Source organism: Echiichthys vipera (assembly GCF_963691815.1).
Source record: "Echiichthys vipera genome assembly, chromosome: 19".
NCBI lineage: Eukaryota > Metazoa > Chordata > Actinopteri > Perciformes > Trachinidae > Echiichthys > Echiichthys vipera.
Window position 1 is genome coordinate 28,532,485 of NC_139844.1, and position 21,782 is coordinate 28,554,266.

The 21,782-nt window shown below is 51.3% G+C and overlaps 3 protein-coding genes across 5 annotated transcripts in view; 2 read left to right on the plus strand and 1 right to left on the minus strand.

Moving 5' to 3' along the window:
- The window catches only part of brf1b (BRF1 general transcription factor IIIB subunit b), a 31,319-nt gene extending 20,123 nt beyond the window's left edge, over positions 1-11,196 (minus strand). For both annotated transcript variants that reach the window (XM_083933679.1, XM_083933680.1), the window contains exons 1-2: positions 10,974-11,196; positions 10,142-10,350 (exon numbers count right to left, since the gene is read on the minus strand). In XM_083933679.1, the coding sequence (XP_083789805.1) occupies positions 10,142-10,325 (184 nt within the window). In that variant the 5' untranslated portion in view covers positions 10,326-10,350; positions 10,974-11,196. The remainder of the gene's footprint in view (positions 1-10,141; positions 10,351-10,973) is intronic.
- Positions 11,197-12,432: 1,236 nt separating this feature from the next.
- xrcc3 (X-ray repair complementing defective repair in Chinese hamster cells 3) lies at positions 12,433-15,937 on the plus strand. The gene is made up of 7 exons (XM_083933743.1): positions 12,433-12,620; positions 13,065-13,202; positions 13,285-13,494; positions 13,855-14,009; positions 14,524-14,736; positions 15,195-15,229; positions 15,407-15,937. The coding sequence occupies exons 1-7, from the start codon at positions 12,566-12,568 to the stop codon at positions 15,618-15,620; spliced, it is 1,020 nt and encodes a 339-aa protein (XP_083789869.1). The 5' UTR covers positions 12,433-12,565; the 3' UTR covers positions 15,621-15,937.
- Positions 15,938-16,306: 369 nt separating this feature from the next.
- Positions 16,307-21,736, plus strand: LOC310961610 (protein Z-dependent protease inhibitor-like). Of its 2 annotated transcripts, none has more exons than XM_083933742.1 (6): positions 16,307-16,400; positions 18,324-18,641; positions 19,197-19,478; positions 19,567-19,840; positions 20,068-20,212; positions 20,303-21,736. In XM_083933742.1, the coding sequence occupies exons 2-6, from the start codon at positions 18,338-18,340 to the stop codon at positions 20,492-20,494; spliced, it is 1,197 nt and encodes a 398-aa protein (XP_083789868.1). In that variant the 5' UTR covers positions 16,307-16,400; positions 18,324-18,337; the 3' UTR covers positions 20,495-21,736. The 2 variants fall into 2 exon arrangements, with proteins under 2 accessions (XP_083789868.1, XP_083789867.1); XM_083933741.1 differs by lacking the exon at positions 16,307-16,400 and adding an exon at positions 16,432-16,577.
- The last annotated feature ends 46 nt before the right edge of the window (positions 21,737-21,782 follow it).

Sequence of the window (21,782 nt, forward strand, 5' to 3'; positions counted from 1 at the left end):
GAACCTGTAATCAGACTCAACGGGCCTCAGCTGTGACTGTTACCATGACAACCAGGTGATCAGCTCACCTGCTTCACCTGCAGAAAAGAAGCTTCACACACAGAGACGCACGCAGCAGAGACAGTTTCTGCTTCAACATGGAGACGGCTGCTTTCATCCTCCTCATCAGGTGAGTCCCACTACACTGACCTCACCTGGACAGGTAACACAGACCTGACCTCACCTGGACAGGTAACACAGACAGACCTGCCCTCACCTGGACAGGTAACACAGACCTGACCTCACCTGGACAGGTAACACAGACAGACCTGACCTCACCTGGACAGGTAACACAGACCTGACCTCACCTGGACAGGTAACACAGACCTGACCTCACCTGGACAGGTAACACACACAGACCTGCCCTCACCTGGACAGGTAACACACACAGACCTGACCTCACCTGGACAGGTAACACAGACAGACCTGACCTCACCTGGACAGGTAACACAGACCTGACCTCACCTGGACAGGTAACACACACAGACCTGACCTCACCTGGACAGGTAACACAGACAGACCTGCCCTCACCTGGACAGGTAACACACACAGACCTGCCCTCACCTGGACAGGTAACACACACAGACCTGACCTCACCTGGACAGGTAACACACACAGACCTGACCTCACCTGGACAGGTAACACACACAGACCTGACCTCACCTGGACAGGTAACACACACAGACCTGACCTCACCTGGACAGGTAACACACACAGACCTGACCTCACCTGGACAGGTAACACACACAGACCTGACCTCACCTGGACAGGTAACACACACAGACCTGACCTCACCTGGACAGGTAACACACACACACACACACACACACACACACACACGCAGACCTGACCTCACCTGGACAGGTAACACAGACAGACCTGACCTCACCTGGACAGGTAACACAGACAGACCTGACCTCACCTGGACAGGTAACAAAACTAACATCAATGCATTTCCTCCACAGACTCGTCGTTTTCTTCTGCAACTTCAAAGAAACTACAGCTCAAGGTAATTTTCTTTTCTTTGGCGGCGGCTCTGAGAGCGTTTGGCGGCTCTGAGAGCGTTTGGCGGCTCTGAGAGCGTTTGGCGGCTCTGAGAGCGTTTGGCGGCTCTGAGAGCGTTTGGCGGCTCTGAGAGCGTTTGGCGGCTCTGAGAGCGTTTGGCGGCTCTGAGAGCGTTTGGCGGCTCTGAGAGCGTTTGGCGGCTCTGAGAGCGTTTGGCGGCGGCGGCTCTGAGAGCGTTTGGCGACCTGCTGGACGAGCTCCGTGTTCACGCTGCTTTCTGTCGTCAGGTCCCGCGGACGCCGTCGTCCAGTCGGAGTGTCGGGATCGTTACCTGTGGGTCCACGTGATGTCAGCGCAGCCGCCTCGCTTCGAGGCCATAGGTGAGTTCAGGATCACACCTGCCCTCTGGACCCAGGTCCAGCCGTCTGTCCTGTGACGTTGACCCTGAACGCGTCTGTCCGGCCCGATGCAGATGGAACCGGCGTCCACGCCATCAGCGAGCAGCTCGCCTCGCGCTGCGGCTACACCATTAGCACCTTCAAGATGGACGGCTTCACCACCTTAAGAGCTTCTTACTACTCCTGCTTCACCCACAACCAGGTACCCCCCCACACAACCGGGTACCCCCCCACACAACCGGGTACCCCCCCACAGTCGTGTACCCCCCCACAGTCGTGTACCCCCCCACAGCCGTGTACCCCCCCTCCCCACAGCCGTGTACCACCCCCCCCCACAGCCGTGTACCCCCCCCACTCGTGTACCCCCCCTCCCCACAGTCGTGTACCCCCCCTCCCCACAGCCGTGTACCCCCCCCCCCCACAGCCGTGTACCCCCCCCACTCGTGTACCCCCCCTCCCCACAGTCGTGTACCCCCCCTCCCCACAGCCGTGTACCCCCCCACTCGTGTACCCCCCCACAGTCGTGTACCCCCCCTCCCCACAGCCGTGTACCCCCCCCACAGTCGTGTACCCCCCCCCCCCACAGCCGTGTACCCCCCCCCACAGTCGTGTACCCCCCTCAGAGCCGCTCTGAAAGCGGTGGCCGCGGTGTTGAACGCACGACTGTTTCAGGTTGAACATGTTTTGCTCCGTCAGGGTTGAACGTGCTCCAGGTCGCCCGCTCGACCAGCGGCGTGCAGGGGTGGAAAATGGGCACATGGGGCGTCCTCAGCACTAAGGGGGGCACTATAACACACGTTTATCACCACCTGAGCCACGGGGGGAGAGATCCACCAGTAGGGGGCCCTGGTGCCCGGACTCCAGACTGACTGCAGGTTGTTCCCCAGGAGGACCAGGTGTTCACCTTCAGCCTGAACGTGATGGTGAGCGACGTTGACGGGAGCTGGATCAGCCGGCCCGTGTCTGCGGTCTGTTCAGGTCTGACGTGGACTCACAGAGAGATCATCTGTGAGGAGGACTACATGGAGGTCAGGACCACTAATGCTCATGAAGGTTTCACTGCCCCACACCTGCTCCTGACTGATCCGGTTCCACCTCGTCTCACAGGTGAACGTGAACAGAGAGTCTTCGTGTGGAGGTCAGCGGGGGGACAGTGGACCCGTGTGGCAGGCCGCCTTCTCTCAGGTAAAACCGACACGACCGACACGACCAGGACCGAACCCTTTAACCTTCTGTCCTCTCTGACGTGGACTCACCTTTAATTCTTTGTCTTGAACAGTGTTTGTTGAGTTTTGCACAGACTTCTTAATCACTGGGCCTGACGTCCTGTTCGGCCCGACCTGGTCCTGGGATGGTTCCAGGTCCAGTCTGATCAGAGCTGCAGCATCTTCCCTGACCTGAGCACTTTAACATGTGACCCTCGTTCTCTGGCGTACTAAAGTCTGTGTTTGTGGTGTTCAGGCCCACAGGACGGCGAGCTCGGTCTGGCAGCTGATGTTCCTGCAGAGTGATGGACAGGTGTCCTCCATGTCCGTGAGTGAAGCCCAGACGTGGGGCTACAGCCTGACCACCTCCGCCCAGAGGGTGGTGCTCCGCTCTCGGTACAGACAACCGCACGCAGAGCAGACAACGGTGGGTAACATGGAGGCAGGACGAGTGAGGCCACGCCCAGAGCGTTAGACCCTTCAGACGAGCACACACACGTGTTCACTGTCGTCACGTCTGAGGCCACGAGCCGATAAACGTAAACACACATTTATTAAACCGGAGAATCCTTCAATAACAAGTATAGACTTCTAAAGCTGCACGTCTGTAAACACGGATAAATGCTCTCGCCCGGCGTCGTCTCACTCCTCCTCCCTCTAACACATCCATGAGGGCGCTCCCTTGGCGAGGGCGCTCCCTTGGCGAGGGCGCTCCCTTGGCGAGGGCGCTCCCTTGGCGAGGGCGCTCCCTTGGCGAGGGCGCTCCCGTGGCGAGGGCGCTCCCTTGGCGAGGGCGCTCCCTTGGCGAGGGCGCTCCGGTGACTGAGGAGAAAAGTGTGGAAGCAAAGACATGAAGGATGACGTTCAGGCGCATCGAGCTCCTTTCTGCCTCAGCGTCACGTCTCACTGAAGAGACGATTGTATTTAACCACGTTTACCGTAACTCATGACTTTTTCACACCTACGGACAAACCTGCAGTTATTAAACATGCAGACGTCATTAATTCAAACCGTATCGTCCTGAGTGTTAAACTCCTGTATTCAGTGGGAAACACATTAGTAATGGTTTGAAACACAGCTGAGTCAGCAGAAAACACACGAGTGGCGCTGATTCCTGAGTCAGAAATCTGCTCACGGTGACTGTTGGCGTAGGAACACGCACGCTTCTCTGCAAATCACTTTTCTATGAATGCCAACGTTTGCCGCGGCACATTTCTGCCCGTCCACGTGAGCGTTTGTGCACAGCGCTCTAGAGATGAGGCGCTGCACAACATCCGAATGTTTCAGGACTAAAGACGGAGGATGCGGCTGACGCTGCAGTTCTGTTTCACGTCTGTCCTCAGGTGGACGGCATCCCTGTGGAGGTGGTCCGGGCTTCTCTGTTCTTTAAGCAGAAGCTGAGGGTGGTCCTGATCGACGTGTCCATGGCGTGCACAGTCAGTAAGTTCTGCCGCGTGAACGGGGAGCTGGTTCCTGTGCCGGGTCAACGGTGCTGACGGTTCTGTTGCTCCTCAGATTCCGGTTCTTTCGATGGCGCCCGGCTGCTCTGGGACATCCCCCGCGTCGTGAGCCCTCTGGTGGAGGAGGGAGCAGGCTTTGAGAGTCAGAGCCTCAGTGTGGGGGTGGAGGGGGTTCTGCTGGACAAACCCACTGCAGACACCAGAGGGTTCAGTCTGGTCCAACTGGGAGATCTGGTCCAGATTGCGGTTCCTTTTGGGGCAGAAGGCGGCTACAAGAAGGTACGGGCGGCCCACGCAGACGGCTGCACGGTGGTGGTTTGTATAAAAGCTCGTCTGAGTAACGTCTCCTGGTCTCTTCCTGTCTGCAGAGTCTGGTGGTGAATAACGTCTACAAAGAGATGTATGTGATCTTCCTGCTGTACGAACACGTCTTCTCTCTGCTGTACAACGACGGCAGCAGCATCGACACCAGACACCGAATGCTCAGAGTGCTCGACACGCCGCTGCTCTGCCGTCCGCCCTTCACCGTCGACCGTGAGTCTCCGGCTTTACGGACAGTGGGCCTCTTTATCGAACGCACGGCAGAAAAACGTGCGTGCGACCATTTCCACGCAAACTTCGGCATTTATCAATTACGACGTGAGCTCCGATCAAATCTGACGTCAGGTCTGAGGTCGTGTCGCACGTTTGAGCCGGTGGATCTGAAACTAATGAACAAGCAGAAGCCGTCACATTAAGAACAGAAACAGATTCTTAAAACAACATAAACTGTGGTGGGAGCGTTTGATTGTACTCGTGTGCGTCTGAAGGCAGCGTCCGTGAATGATTACACATTCTTGGACTCTTCAGACAAACGGCACGTCTTTAGTTTGCTCCACCTCGACGTCAGGAGCCGAAGTGTTTCTGCATGTTTGACCTCAGTGGGCGAGGCCTCGAACTTGATAAGGTGCTAAGCTGCAGCGGTTCTGTCTAATATCATAAATTGAATGTTTTGGACGGTCAGACTGAGACCGATGTTCAGTCCGTCGTCTTGTTTCTTGCTGCAGAGACGAGGGATGACGAGGTGTTCAGCGTCTACCTGGGAAACATTCCTGCTGATGTCGTGTTTGAGGACGTCCAGATCAACGGGAAGCAGCTGCTGATGTCGGAGAGCGCCGAGCGAGGCTTCAGCGTCAGTCCTGTTATTCACGCCAACGGCAGCCGAGGCTACGAGCTCCGGCTGCCCTTCGAGGACGCCGCTGTCCACTCAATGGTGAGCGCTCCACAGTTTAGACTTAGCATTAGCCTGGTTAGCTTAGCATAGCTGGGGTCATCCCTATGTTCCCCTGTTGTATCAGTGGAGGCTTATGCAATTCAGCATTTTGTTGGGTAAGGGTTGGGGGGTAGTGCTGGTCTACATAAGCCTGTATGCCGTTTTCCCACTAAAGCACGAGTCGTGGTACGACTGGACAGCGTGAGTGCGCCCTCGGCACGTAAAACTGTATTTCTTTGAAGCCTGTTTTTCCACCTTCTGACGCTCTGTTTTCCCAACAGTACCTGGGTGAAGGTGTGGTGCAGTACTCCATAGATATAAACTTCACCCTGTCCATCATGCCCCTGAGGGACTCGTACCACCACCACGCGTCCGTCGCAGCGAGAGTATTGAACGCATGTGAGTCTCTGTTCCTCTGCTGCAGTAAGCTCCTTTCACTGCAGCCTGTTTTAAACCAACACTCTCCCTAAAGTCCCTCCAGAGATCACGGCTCAGTGTTCAGACAAAGGAATCTCCTTCAGCGTCGTCAGACCCTCTCGAGGGAAGAGTCTGTGGGAGGTGGGCGTCGACGGCGAGCCTCTGACATCACAGCTGGCAGACCAGAGAGGGTACCTCCTTCACAACGACACCCACAAGACCAGTCTGGAAGTCCCTGTGTTTTCTGTTGGATACACCTATGAAGTAAGTTTGACCCATGGGGGGGGGGGGGGCTGATGTATCTCAGTTCATGAAAGTGAGTCCACTGAGCTGAAGACCTTTGATACTCTGAGTGAAGCTTCATCAGGAGACTCTGATCCCAGCGAGATCTGACTTAACTATCTAATCAAACTTTATACACATAAGAGAAACCTCCCTAATTTCAGTCGCTCTCTTTCTTTCCAGGACATCAACCTGTCAAACTTTTACGCAACATTTAAACTTCTTCTGAGAGACTCCAAAACTCTGGAGGTCCAGACGTCCACCTCCAAACGCTGCCTCTTCAAAACCCAGGACATGATAGGTAACCTGCCCTCCCTCTTCCAGCTCAGGTGAGATGGTCGCCTGCAGCCGGCCCTCGCGCTCTGACCGGACCTCTTAAAGACAAGTGCAAAGTTAAATCTGAACATAAATTGGCATTGATGCTGCTATTCAACAGGCTTGAGACGAAGACGAGCCTGTCTGCACGCTCTCCGCCCTCCTGACCTGACCCTGGTTGGTCCGGGTGCTCAGTCGGCTTGAGGCCTGACACTGTAGCTGATTGTTTGCCTACCCGGGTCAGGTCCTGCCCTGGGTTGGAGTTTGGCATGAAACGCGGTGTGGGGGCACGGACACAAGGACTTTCTGTGTCAAAACCGTACTGGTCCTTCCCCGGGTCAGGTCCTGCCCTAACATTGCCCCTCTGGTGTCAGTCTGTTCTGCAGATGGGACCATGACGGTGGTGACGACGCCGACCGCCACCTGGCCTGTGGTGCAGCCCGAGAGAACTACTTTGCTGGACCCCGCCTGTGGACCCAAAGAGAACGACGGTTCCAGAGTCCTGTTCGAGGTCAAGCTGGCGTCCTGTGGGACCAGAGCCATGGTACAACTTAAAGCTCTTTTGTGGGAGAGGAGAGACTCCCACAGAATTAACGTAACTGTCACCGATCGATCGCAGTCTGCTGGTATTATCGGACGCCTTTGGTCTGCTGCGGTTTCTGGTCTTTCCTGGTGGTTTTACTTGGTGTTGGTCCCCGAAGTGCAAGTAGAATTCATTTATTCACTTTCAAGTAGATTTCATATTTGTACATAAGAGAAAGCAGCGAGAACGTTTGGGCGACGCTCGGGTGGTGGTTTCCATTCAAACTGGAAACAAAGAAGACTTTAGGCTTTATTTTGGAGCTGTTAAAGCATGGGCTTTTATTCTGAAGGACTGAAGTTTGGTCCTGGGTGTTTGGACATTGATAATGTGGACCAGCAGCAGCTCCAGTGTTTACAGAGAGGAGATCTAAAGGGTTAGCACACGGCTAATTCAGCGTGTTAGCGTCCTTTTGAGCGCTCTGGTTCACACAAAGATAAATCAGGACGTTCAAACCAGATTTGGTTCCAAAGAGAAGAAGTTAGACTTTAGTTTAACTTTATTAAATGAACTCTAAACATTACACCATTTATGTTTAGGTTGAACAGAGTTTGTAAACTGGAGACGCAGATCTGTCAGAGCTGGAACCATTAATAATTTGAAATGGATGAGATTTCATTGGTGTGACTCTTGAACAGGTCGGGGAGTCGTACATGGTTTATGAGAACGAGATCCTCCACGACAGACAGATCCTTGCAGATGGACCAAACTTCATCTCCAGAGAATCTCAGTTCAAGTAAGAAACACTCAGACATCACCCGTCTGACTCTGAGCTGAGCTGTGAGAGATAAGACGTGTCTGACTCTTCAACAGGTTGACGGTGAGGTGCTTCTATCCGCTCGGTGGAGTCAACAGACTGTCTGTGGACAGGGTCTTTAGGTCGGAGACTCCTGGATTTGGTTCAGTCAAAGTCTTCGAGAGCCTCGAAGGTCGCAGTCCGATTATCAACCATCCAAATCCTGTTTCCTTTAAATGACACAATCTTAAAGTCTTTCATTTTCAGCAGGTCCAGGAAGTAACTTCCCTGCCAAAGAGTGTTTGCATCAGGTTTCTGGAAATGCTGTCAACATCCAGACCAACGCGCCCTACCAAACCCCAGCAGCAGGGGGAGTCCTGCCTCACTCAGGCACCAGGCCCCAGCCTGGATCTGGACCCAGACCCTTCAACACAGGACCAGGAGAACATAACATGCTGCAGCGCTACTCCCAAAACCTCCCCAACCCTCCTCATGAGGGTCAAACCCTCGGTAAGCCAGTCCCTCTGCAGGTTTCGTCTCCTGGTCATCTCATGTCCCAAAAACAGGACGAGCGTCTCTCTGCACATCTCCCCAACGCTCCAAGATATGAGCAGTTAGACCTCAGCCTCCACACACCGGGCTTCGACTTTGTACAAGGGAAAGGTGAAGAGTCGGGACTACCTGATGACTCTGGCCTAACATGGCATCAGGCCGTGCCGGGCCAAAGTGGTATCATGGCGCCTAATCAAGACCTGCAGAGTCTTAACGTCGACATTTCTCCTGGCATGCAAGAGCTGACCAAGCAACACAAGGCCAGTCTAGATTTGAGCTACAGGTCCTCAGGTGGTGGGCGGGACGTGACCATCGCTGAAGAGATTCCTGGATTCCAGCCTCAAAGTCTCCTTCAACTGCCAGCTCATTTGATCAGAAATACTGTTTCACACTTGTCTGTCGGCACTGAACCAACTACTTCAATCGGCCGTGGCGACCAGAACCCGGAAAGACCAGGTACCATTGAGAGGAGGAACCTTGAGACGGTTCAGTCCAGGGTGCAAAACGTCAGAGTCAAACCTCCGAGTAAATTTCTTTCTTCTGCACATCGACTCAACCACAAACCTGTTATCCAACAAGCAAACTCCCAAATCTCTAATCCAGCCCAGTTTGCCCCTGGTACCACAGCCGTCAGCAGTGATGGGAACCCCCGGCCCACCCAACAGCTTCCTGAACTCAGAGTGGACCACGCTGCTGAGACAACAGGTTTCTCAGCACAGAAGCCAGAACAAGGTGCCCGAGTCCCATCGGCTCAATCTGCAGTCCGCCTCAAAGAGCCTCAGCCCCTGAACCAGCAGAAACTGGTCCACCAGCCCCTGAACCAGCAGAAACTGGTCCACCAGCCCCTGAACCAGCAGAGACTGGTCCCATCAGGGGCTGACACAGAAACCGGTAGAGGCCAGGAATCTACTCATAGAAATGTCGCTCCACCAGCAGGTAAGGACGAGACTCCTCAGACCGTTTGATCTCACTGAATCTTCTTTGGGAGACATCCATGTTTTCTTTTTTACACATTAAAAAGTAGATGAGCTGGTTTTAGCTTAGCACAGACTCCACGGTGAGCCAGACTGCCCCAGATGCTGACCTAAAATGAAGATCCTGCTGTGGGTGTCTCGTAAATCTTTATTCCTGTTTTTCGACTCCTCCCTGTCATCAGGAGCGTCTCTCGTCAGAGTCCGACCTGTTCCCATTCTCTCGACCGGTGACGAACCCAACCCTCTGTCTGACACCAGAGGAGCCCCCAGCAGGACGTCCTACCTCAGCGTCGCTCCACAGAACATCCCAAAGTATCGACCAAACAAGGACCTGAATCCCACTGCAGGGGCAGCTGGGTTTACGGGTCCTGCTGGTTCAGACCCAAGGAGCCACACCCAGGGGGACTGCGACGGTCCGTATGGAGCCAGTGTGCACCAGGGCATCATGAGAGGTACTAACACAGCGATGGATGTGATCGGACCAAAGGCCTTGACGCGCCTGTTGCTCCTGATCTGAACGCTGCTTTCTTTATTTAATATGAAGTGAATTCATCTCAGCACGAAGTGATGTCACCGTTCCTCAGATCAGCTGATGTTTGTGTCCTCAGGTAAACAGATCAGCTGATGAAGACCACGGGCAGATCAGCTGATGAAGACCACGGACAGATCAGCTGATGGAGTCTGCAGAATCTTTTTCAATAAAGCTTCACTTTGTTCAAATCATTCAGCCGTTTGTTTCTGTTGCTGCTCACGTGAAGACGCACGACCACGGGGTCTTGGTTCATTAATTTACAATAAAGCGTCTCCGACTAAAACCTGCACAGTGGAGTCTGATTGGTCCGTCACAGTCTACAGGTTGAACCAAACGCTCTGACGTGCGGCGGGCCGGACCCCTCCAGAACCGTGTGCATTAGTGTTGGACTCACCGTCAGCAGAGACGAACTGTCCCACCGCAGACGACACGCCTCCACTGCCCTCCACAAACTGAACCTCGGAGACGATGATGTTGTCCTCCAGAACCGAGCCACAGCCGGTGCACACGGCGCTGCCCCGGGCCTGGTCCACGTCGATGTCAGACCCCCCGCAGGTCCTGCACACCCTGGAGCTCATGGTGGAGGTCAGAGGTCAACGCGGCCTGGAGGTCAAAGGTTCAACTCGTTAGTGAAGACAGCTCAATGAGCTCCAACCTTTAGACTCCATTACCCAGAATGCAGCAGTGCATTCAGCTCAAGATGGCGCCACTCAAACACTAAGAACTAACAGCATTACTCATGTTATTATAGTAATATAATAAACATTGTGTGTGTGTGTGTCAGAGGAAACTCAAACTCGGCAACAATAACGATATTAACACTAATAACAAACTAAACTGTTTATAAGGCTGTGTGTGTGCACATGCTCATATTAATGTGTGTGTGCACATGCTCATATTAATGTGTGTGTGCACATGCTCATATTAATGTGTGTGTGCAGATGCTCATATTAATGTGTGTGTGCAGATGCTCATATTAATGTGTGTGTGCAGATGCTCATATTAATGTGTGTGTGATGCGGACTCTTGTGTGTTTATGTCGTGAACTAAAGAACATTTACAGTTTGTTTCATGTTTGATCAGAAAGTTCTTCTTTCACTTGTTGTTGTTGTTGTTGTTTACGGTGACCTCTGCAGATGGAAACTCGCCTCTGACTGAATGAGTAATAAACATTAATAAACATTAATAAACATTTCCCCTGTGGAACAAACATGAGCAGAACTCACCGACAGCAGAGGCGGTTAACCGGAAGCAGCCTTTGGCGGTAATAACGTTATAATCCCGTTATTAATGTTCCGGGAGAGTCCATTTAGTCCCGCCCGTGTTCCGTGGACCTTTAACCCGCTTCTCACTGAGTCACTGTCTGAAATAATGTTTTAATTCCTGTTTATTGTTATTACAGTGTTGTTAGCATTAGCTTAGCTTCAGCGGTACAAACCAACTGGTTGTTTGTTTTCTTCCTGTGACGCTGCAGCGTAGTGACGTCACTGGGTCAGCCAGAAGCTCGCGGGGGGGGGGGGGGGGTCTGTTGATCGATGGCGGGAAATGAAACTGATTTTAAAACTTAAAGATTCCCGATTCTTTTGTTACAAAAGTGTGTTTCACATTATTACGGTTTATATTATATAATATATATTATTATTATATTAATATAATGAAACTGACCGGACCCTGCTGTTTAAACGAGTGGGTAACGGCCTGCAGCAGGCCGCAGCCGTTAGTACTTGGTTTAAACCGGGACCGATCAGCCCCCCCCCCCGGACCGGAGAAAAATGGTTCCTCCCGGCGGCGGCCTGTGATGACGTCACGTGTTTTGGCGCGTATTCAGTGCATGAAATTACAAACAAACCAAAGTATTAAAAAAGTTCGTTTATCCGAAGCACCGGGACCGGGACCGGGACCGGGTCTACAGCAGGGGGACAGGGTCTGAGGGACCGGGACCGGGACCGGGTCTACAGCAGGGGGACAGGGTCTGAGGGACCGGGACCGGGACCGGGTCTACAGCAGGGGGACAGGGTCTGAAGCACCGGGACCGGGGCCGGGACCGGGTCTACAGCAGGGGGACAGGGTCTGAAGCACCGGGACCGGGGCCGGGACCGGGTCTACAGCAGGGAGACAGGGTCTGAAGCAGCGGGACCGGGTCTACAGCAGCGGGACAGGGTCTGAAGCACCGGGACCAGGACCGGGTCTACAGCAGGGGGACAGGGTCTGAAGCACCGGGACCAGGACCGGGTCTACAGCAGGGGGACAGGGTCTGAGGGACCGGGACCGGGACCGGGTCTACAGCAGGGGGACAGGGTCTGAAGCACCGGGACCGTGACCGGGGCCGGGTCTTCAGCAGGGGGACAGGGTCTGAGGGACCGGGTCTGAGGGACCGGGACCGGGACTACAGCAGGGGGACAGGGTCTGAAGCAGCGGGACCGGGTCTACAGCAGCGGGACAGGGTCTGAAGCACCGGGACCAGGACCGGGTCTACAGCAGGGGGACAGGGTCTGAGGGACCGGGACCGGGTCTACAGCAGGGGGACAGGGTCCGAAGCAGCGGGACCGGGACCGGGTCTACAGCAGCGGGACCGGGACCGGGTCTACAGCAGCGGGACAGGGTCTCCAGCAGCGGGACCGGGACCGGGTCTACAGCAGCGGGACAGGGTCTCCAGCAGCGGGACCGGGACGGGGTCTTCAGCAGCGGGACCGGGACCGGGTCTTCAGCAGCGGGACCGGGTCTACAGCAGCGGGACCGGGTCTTCAGCAGCGGGACCGGGAGGGGGTCTTCAGCAGCGGGACCGGGACCGGGTCTTCAGCAGCGGGACCGGGTCTACATGGACCCGCAGCAGCTGGAGCTCCACCCGCGGATCGCCGCCGCTGTGAGCCGAGGTGAGGCCGCTCCAGACCTCATTAGACACACCCGCGGCCCGGGTCTGATGCTCCGGGTCCCGCTCACGGTTCGGCCGCTACTTTGTGTCCCTGAAGCGCGTTAACCGCTCATTTGTCATTATTATTATTATTATTATCATTTATTATTATTATTATTATCATTTATTATCATTATTGTTATTATTTATTAAACACTCAGAGTTAAAGCGTGAAACCGAAGCATCAGCGGACAAACATGAATAAAATGAGTAAATATGTAAATTTGTGTTTTTACATATTTACAGTAAATTAACGAGTTCATGTCTCGTGAGTTTGGATGAATTAAATAAACGTGAACTCAAATTTAATTGTTCTATTTGTTGTTGTTTTGTTGTGATGTCGTCTCCATGGTTACCCATCCTCGTCTCCATGGTTACCCATCCTGGTCTCCATGGTTACCTGCAGCTGGACTGAAGCGTGTGCGGGACGTCCTGTGTGTCTCGGGTCCGGACCTGCAGAGACTCACCTCCCTGTCCCGCTCAGACGTGCAGCAGCTGCTCGGCGCCGCGGCCTCCGCCTGCAGACGCCGCCCCCCCGTCCCAGGTCAGCCGCTCACGACCGGCTCTGATTGGACGCCACGGCGATGATGTCACAGCGTGCATTAACCCCGTGTTTGTGTCCGCAGCCATCCTGCTCCATCGTGGAGAGTGTCGTGGGTTCGAGACCGGCCTCAGACTGAGCGTGGGATGCCCCGTCCTGGACGAGCTGCTGCGGGGGGGTCTGCCCGCGGGCGTCACCGAGCTGAGCGGCGAGAGCGGAGCGGGCAAGACCCAGCTGGCCCTGCAGCTGTGCCTGAGCGTCCAGTACCCCCCCGAGCACGGAGGGCTGAGCACAGGTCAGTGAACGCACCATCAGGTCAGAACTCGGGTCAGTGAACGCAGCGTCAGGTCTAAACTCAGGTCAGTGAACGCACCGCCAGGTCAGTGAACGCACCACCAGGCGGTTAAACGCAGCAGTTTAGCAGCAGATGAAATAAGAACAAAGTGAATCAGTGAGAACAGAGTTAAAGTGTAGCAGCGTTTCTGACTGAACTCACTTACAGTAAAGTACAGATAAGGTCAGTGAACAGGTCAATGAACGCACCACCAGGTCTAAACTCAGGTCAGTGAACGCACCATCAGATCAGGGAACGCTGCGTTTACTGACGGGCTGCGTTCACTGACGTGCTGCATTCACTGACCGTGTCTCTCTGTAGGAGCCGTGTTCATCAGCACGGAGGACTCGTTTCCCATCCGGCGTCTGCAGCAGCTGATCCGTCTGCAGCCTCGTCTGCGCTCGGACGTCCCGTCGTCTCTGATCCGAACCCTGAACTTCAGCGACCACGTCTACGTCGAACACACCGCCGACCTGGTGAGTGGTGCCCCGAGTAAGGACTGACAGGTGTCGTGGTGTCCCGAGTAAGGACTGACAGGTGTCGTGGTGCCCCGAGTAAGGACTGACAGGTGTCGTGGTGTCCCGAGTAAGGACTGACAGGCGTCGTGGTGCCCCGAGTTAAGACTGACAGGTGTGTTGTTGCCCTGGGCTCAGACTGACAGGTGTGTTGTTGCCCTGACCTCAGACTGACAGGTGTGTTGTTGCCCTGACCTCAGACTGACAGGTGTGTCATTGCCCTGACCTCAGACTGACAGGTGTGTCGTTGCCCTGACCTCAGACTGACAGGTGTGTCGTTGCCCTGACCTCAGACTGACAGGTGTGTCGTTGCCCTGACCTCAGACTGACAGGTGTGTCGTTGCCCTGACCTCAGACTGACAGGTGTGGTGTCGCCCTGACCTCAGACTGACAGGTGTGGTGTCGCCCTGACCTCAGACTGACAGGTGTGGTGTCGCCCTGACCTCAGACTGACAGGTGTGGTGTCGCCCTGCAGGACTCCCTCCAGGCGTGTCTGGCCCGGCGGGTCCCCCTGCTGCTCGCTCGTGGTCACGTCCGTCTCGTGGTCGTGGACTCGGTGGCGGCTCTGTTCAGGTCTGATTTCCAGGCGTCTGATTGGCTGGAGAGGACCAATCAGCTGCTCAGCTTCTCCTCCACACTGCACCACCTGAGCCTGGAGTTCAACACACCTGTGCTCTGCACCAACCAGGTAACACACACACACACACACACACACAGAGACACAAACACACACACACACACAGACAGACACACACACACAGAGACACAAACACACACACACACAGACACACACACACAGAGACACAAACACACACACACACAGACAGACACACACACACAGAGACACAAACACACACACACACAGACACACACACACAGAGACACAAACACACACACACACAGACACACACACACAGAGACACAAACACACACACACACAGACAGACACACACACAGAGACACAGACACACACACACAGAGACACAAACACACACAGACACACACACACACACACAGAGACACTCACACACACACACAGACACACACAGAGACACTCACAGACACACAGAGACACACACACACACAGACAGACACACACACAGAGACACAGACACACACACTCTCTCTCTCTCCTCTGTGTTGCAGGTCACAGGTGTGTTCAGCAGCTCAGACACTTTGGGGTGAGAAATTACTTTAATATGTTTTATATTAATGATGTTAATTATTTATATTATATTTATATTAATATAAAGTTATTATATAATATTAATATAATGTAAAGTTTAGTTTTTATATAAATAAAACAAATGTGAAACTCTCGTCACTGATCTTATAAATGTTGATGTTTGGCGTCTCAGGCCGCGGCGCTCCGACGTGTCCCCGGCGCTGGGTTTGGCGTGGGCCAATCAGGTGTTGGTCCGACTGATGCTGCGGCGTCTCCAGGGGACGGTTGCCCGTGGCGACCAGAGCAGCGCCCTCCGCAGGTTGGAGGTGGTGTTCGCTCCTCACCTGCCCCGAGACTGGCGCCACGCCGGCGTCTGGAGGGAGGGCGTCCGTGGAGAGGCGAGCTGAGAGACGAGTGTCCCACTGTGGTCAGACGGTCCCCCGGACGCCTCCACGCCGCCCACGGACACCTCCACGCCTCCCACGGACACCTCCACACCGCCCCCGGACGCCTCCACGCCGCCCACGGACGCCTCCACGCCGCCCCCGGACGCCTCCACGCCGCCCACGGACGCCTCCACGCCGCCCCCGGACGGCGCTCACGGTCAGAACCTGCGGTCTGGTCACAGGTGCACCGTGACGTCAGAACCTTTTCCTGTTTCAATGAGTCCAAAGTTTGATCTGATTTTCAAAATAAAAGCCTGTCAGTCCGTCAGCAGGGCGAAGCTGCGTCCCGAGTTAATTATTAAATAATTAAGAGATTTATTTAAATAAATGACGTCACAAACACACAAATGTGTTAAATTCATTTTTTATTTACTTTCATTTCAACACTTTCCCTCGCGCGCAGCAGCGCCTCCTGTACAGATGACGTCAGGCGGCTGTCTGCACATGCGCAGAAACGTTACCGGACGTTTGCAGACCCGTCCTTCAGAATAAAAGCCTTGGACAGCAGAGTGTTTGTGTTTCAGAATAAAAGCGGAACAAACGCGTTGAGTCTGAATCAGCGGGAGGAGAAAAACACGTGACTGATGAAAATGTTCATTAATGTTTGATTTTTATGGCTTTAGGAGAGAGGCGCACCTTTACTCTGAAAGGCCGGGAGCGGAAGTGGGGTGAGGTGAGTGGTCGCGCGCTTGATGGTGATGCGCAGCAGCTCGTGAGCTCCAGAGAAAATCACCAACGAAGGTTTGTTTGTTTGTTTGTTTGTTTGTTTGTTTGTTTGTTTGTTTTCAGACGCGGCCGCGGCGCCACCGGAAACAGCAACAAACATAAACAACAACAATAATTAATATAAATAATTTAATTTAACATCTGCGGAGAAAATGAATCTGCATCAAAACAGGAGGAAACGGCCCTTTCAAAGTAAGAGCCTTCGTTAGACCGTTATATATAAACATGTGATGATGCTTTTATTATGAAATATATAAACAGGTGATGATGCTTTTATTATGAAATATATAAACATGTGATGATGCTTTTATTGTGAAATATATAAACATGTGATGATGCTTTTATTGTGAAATATATAAACATGTGATGATGCTTTTATTATGAAATATATAAACATGTGATGATGCTTTTATTGTGAAATATATAAACATGTGATGATGCTTTTATTGTGAAATATATAAACTTGTGATGATGCTTTTATTGTGAAATATATAAACAGGTGATGATGCTTTTATTGTGAAATATATAAACATGTGATGATGCTTTTATTGTGAAATATATAAGCATGTGATGATGCTTTTATTGTGAAATATAAACATGTGATGATGCTTTTATTGTGAAATATATAAACATGTGATGATGCTTTTATTGTGAAATATATAAACATGTGATGATGCTTTTATTGTGAAATATATAAACATGTGATGATGCTTTTATTGTGAAATATATAAACATGTGATGATGCTTTTATTGTGAAATATATAAACATGTGATGATGCTTTTATTATGAAATATATAAACATGTGATGATGCTTTTATTGTGAAATATATAAACAGGTGATGATGCTTTTATTATGAAATATATAAACGTGATGATGCTTTTATTATGAAATATATAAACATGTGATGATGCTTTTATTGTGAAATATATAAACATGTGATGATGCTTTTATTGTGAAATATATAAACATGTGATGATGCTTTTATTGTGAAAGATATAAACATGTGATGATGCTTTTATTATGAAATATATAAACAGGTGATGATGCTTTTATTGTGAAATATATAAACATGTGATGATGCTTTTATTATGAAATATATATAAACAGGTGATGATGCTTTTATTGTGAAATATATAAACATGTGATGATGCTTTTATTGTGAAATATATAAACATGTGATGATGCTTTTATTATGAAATATATAAACATGTGATGATGCTTTTATTGTGAAATATATAAACATGTGATGATGCTTTTATTGTGAAATATATAAACATGTGATGATGCTTTTATTGTGAAATATATAAACATGTGATGATGCTTTTATTGTGAAATATATAAACATGTGATGATGCTTTTATTGTGAAATATATAAACATGTGATGATGCTTTTATTGTGAAATATATAAACATGTGATGATGCTTTTATTGTGAAATATATAAACATGTGATGATGCTTTTATTGTGAAATATATAAACATGTGATGATGCTTTTATTGTGAAATATATAAACATGTGATGATGCTTTTATTGTGAAATATATAAACATGTGATGATGCTTTTATTGTGAAATATATAAACATGTGACATGTGATGATGCTTTTATTGTGAAATATATAAACATGTGATGATGCTTTTATTATGAAATATATAAACATGTGATGATGCTTTTATTGTGAAATATATAATCATGTGATGATGCTTTTATTGTGAAATATATAAACATGTGATGATGCTTTTATTGTGAAATATATAAACATGTGATGATGCTTTTATTGTGAAATATATAAACATGTGATGATGCTTTTATTGTGAAATATATAAACATGTGATGATGTCTGGAGTTTTAAAAACAGGAAAAACATTCAAACACAAATTAAAGTTGTTTGTTTTTAATATTAAACATAAACAAACCGTCCCGTGTCTCTTCCCCCAGAGGACGCCGTAACCATGACGCCGTCCACCGTAACCATGACGCCCTCTGCTGCGCTCTCATTGGTCGGCCTCGTCCTCCTGACGCTGGCCTCCTCTGAGGCCGCCGCCCCCTCCCTGGAGGATCTGACCAATAGGAACGCAGACTTCGCCGCCCGTCTGTACCGCGCCGTCTCCAGCCGCACGGACGACAACGTCCTCCTGTCCACCGTGACGCTGTCCGCCGGGCTCACGGCGTTACTGAGCGCCGCCAGCGGGTCCACCAGAGACCAGCTGCTGCAGGGACTCAGCCTGACCGGGCTGGACCCCCAGACCCTCCCAGGTAGGACCACTTAAAGCTCAGGGGGAGACTCACTTAAAGCTCAGGGGGAGACTCACTTAGAGCTCAGGGGGAGACTCACTTTAATGCTCAGGGGAAGGGGAAGACTCACTTAAAGTTAAGGGGAAGACTCACTTTAATGCTCAGGGGAAGACTCACTTAAAGCTCAGGGGGAGACTCACTTAAAGCTCAGGGGGAGACTCCACTTAAAGCTCAGGAGGAGACTCACTTAAAGCTCAGGGGGAGACTCCACTTAAAGCTCAGGGGAAGACTCACTTAAAGCTCAGGGGGAGACTCACTTAAAGCTCAGGGGGAGACTCACTTAAAGCTCAGGGGGAGACTCCACTTAAAGCTCAGGGGAAGACTCACTTAAAGCTCAGGGGGAGACTCCACTTAAAGCTCAGGGGGAGACTCCACTTAAAGCTCAGGGGAAGACTCACTTAAAGCTCAGGGGGAGACTCGACTTAAAGCTCAGGGGAAGACTCACTTAAAGCTCAGGGGGAGACTCACTTAAAGCTCAGGGGGAGACTCACTTAAAGCCCGTCTCTGCTGTCTCAGATCTGTTTCAGGGTCTGAGGACCTCCATCCAAGCCCTGAACCTGCGGCAGGGCGTGGCGGTCCTCCCCGCCCGGGGCTTCCCCGTGTCTTCGTCCTACCTGGACTCGGTTCAGACCAAGTTTGGTGGAAACGCTCAGAATGTGGCGTTCACGGCGCCGCAGGAAGCCACTGACACCATCAACAGCTGGGCGCAGGAGCAGACCGGAGACCAGGTCCGGCAGCTGGTGACCACCCTGGACCCCCAGACCCAGCTGCTGCTCGCCACCACCGCCTTCTACCAGAGTACGTCTCCGCCGCCGCGTGTTTGAGGGCGGGGTTGAGTCTCGTTGTTTCCGTGCGTCTGTGTCAGTAACGTTCTGTCCGGTTGCAGCTCGCTTCAGTCCGCCCTTCAACGCCTCCGTCACTCAGGACGAGCGCTTCTACGTGGGCAGGTATCACGTCGTCATGGTTCCCATGATGTTCAGGGCCGACAGGTACTTCCTGGCGTACGACCGCTCCGTGAGGGCCGGCGTGCTGAAGCTGCCGATGGCGGACGGGGCGGCCATGTTGGTTGTGCTTCCTGATGAAGGCGTGGACATCACGGCGGTCGAGGAGGAAGTGACGGGAGAGAAGATCCAGGCCTGGATCCGACAGCTCAAGAAGACGTGAGACACCTGGCTACTTCCTGTTTCCTGTCTACTTCCTGTTTACTTCCTGCCTCCTTCCTGTTTCCTTCCTATCTACTTCCTGTTTACTTCCTGCCTCCTTCCTGTTTACTTCCTGTCTCCTTCCTGTCTCCTTCCTGTTTACTTCCTGTCTCCTTCCTGTTTCCTTCCTTACAGAATAAACTTCTTCCTGTGTGAAGTTTTTGGTTGTTTTATTTTGTGAACAGGAAGTTGGAGGTGCAGCTTCCTCGCTTCCTGTTGGAGCGTTCGTACTCGCTGCGGGACGTCCTGCAGACGCTCGACATCACGCAGGTGTTCGAGGACGGCGCTGAAATCAGCAGCATGGGCGAACCTGGACCCAAACTCACACAGGCGAGTTTCAAAATAAAAGAGAAATATGTAGACTTTCACAGGTGTGATGGATCATTCAGTCTTTTATTGTGAAACACGTTTGTTTTGTAGGTTTTCCATAAGTCGGTCGTGTCCGTGGACGAGAGCCGAGAGGACCCGATGCCTGCCGGGGGCGGAGCCAGCGCCTTCGCCACTCTTCCTCCTCGACTGACCGTCAACAGGCCCTTCATCTTCATCGTCTACCACCCGGCGAGCGGCGCCGTGCTGTCCCTGGGCCGAGTCATCGACCCCTCCGACAAATAAAACACGAAGCCCCGCCCACCTCGTTACCGCGGCAACAGCTGCCCCAAACCTGAGCAACTTCAACTAAAAGTGTTATTTGAAAATTTTAAACCACACTTTGGGATTTTCAAATAACTTTTTAACAAATCGTTCAGAATTTAGCAACACGCTAACTTTAGCCAGCTAGCTGTAGCTTAGCTAAGCTGCATGGATCTGGTGTTGGTCTACAGCTCAAAACCTTTCCACACATCCTGTTCTTCCAGCCCGGGATCAGACCCCCGGTGCTGGGCTCAATGTTAATCTTAAGCTAATGTTACTGCTAATGTTAGCTACCTGCTAATGTTAGCTACTGTTAACTCGCTGCTAATGTTAGCTACTGTTAGTTTGCTGCTAATGTTAGCTACTGTTAGTTTGCTGCTAGTGTTTGCTACTAATGTTAGCTACTGTTAGTTTGCTGCTAATGTTAGCTACTGTTAGTTTGCTACTAATGTTAGCTACTGTTAGTTTGCTGCTAATGTTAGCTACTGTTAGTTTGCTACTGTTAGCTACTGTTAGTTTGCTGCTAATGTTAGCTACTGTTAGTTTGCCACTAATGTTAGCTACTTGTAGTTTGCTGCTAATGTTAGCTACTGTTAGTTTGCCACTAATGTTAGCTACTTGTAGTTTGCTGCTAATGTTAGCTACTGTTAGTTTGCTACTAATGTTAGCTACTTGTAGTTTGCTGCTAATGTTAGCTACAGTTAGTTTGCTGCTAATGTTAGCTACTGTTAGTTTGCTACTAATGTTAGCTACTTGTAGTTTGCTGCTAATGTTAGCTACTGCTTATGCAGATGAACTGCTAGCACGTAGCAACATCCTGTCTTCAGTGGATAATTCTTTCGGACTCCTGCTGACGCTACAAACGACTGAGGCCAGATCGCTGCAGCGTGGCTAACGCTACAGCTAACTAGAAAAACACATGTGAGGTAAACTTCTTCCTCTCTGACACATTTGAGTCACTGACGCAACCGCTTCTAATAATGACACGTTGGCGCTTAGCAACATTAGCATTATACGAACGTCATAGCATGTTTTCTGTGTAGTTTGTCTGTAAACACTTCCTGAACCTGACGAACACGTGACCACGACGACAAACACGTGACCACGACGACAAACACGTGACCACGACGCACGCGTTTGTTTTTCTGGCGCAGCTCGAATTTTGAACGTGTGTGAAACTAAATCTGCTTTTTCTGTGAAACATTAAAAACAACAACATCTGAACTTGTGTCTCATCTCATGATGTCATCAAACATCAGTGACATCACAG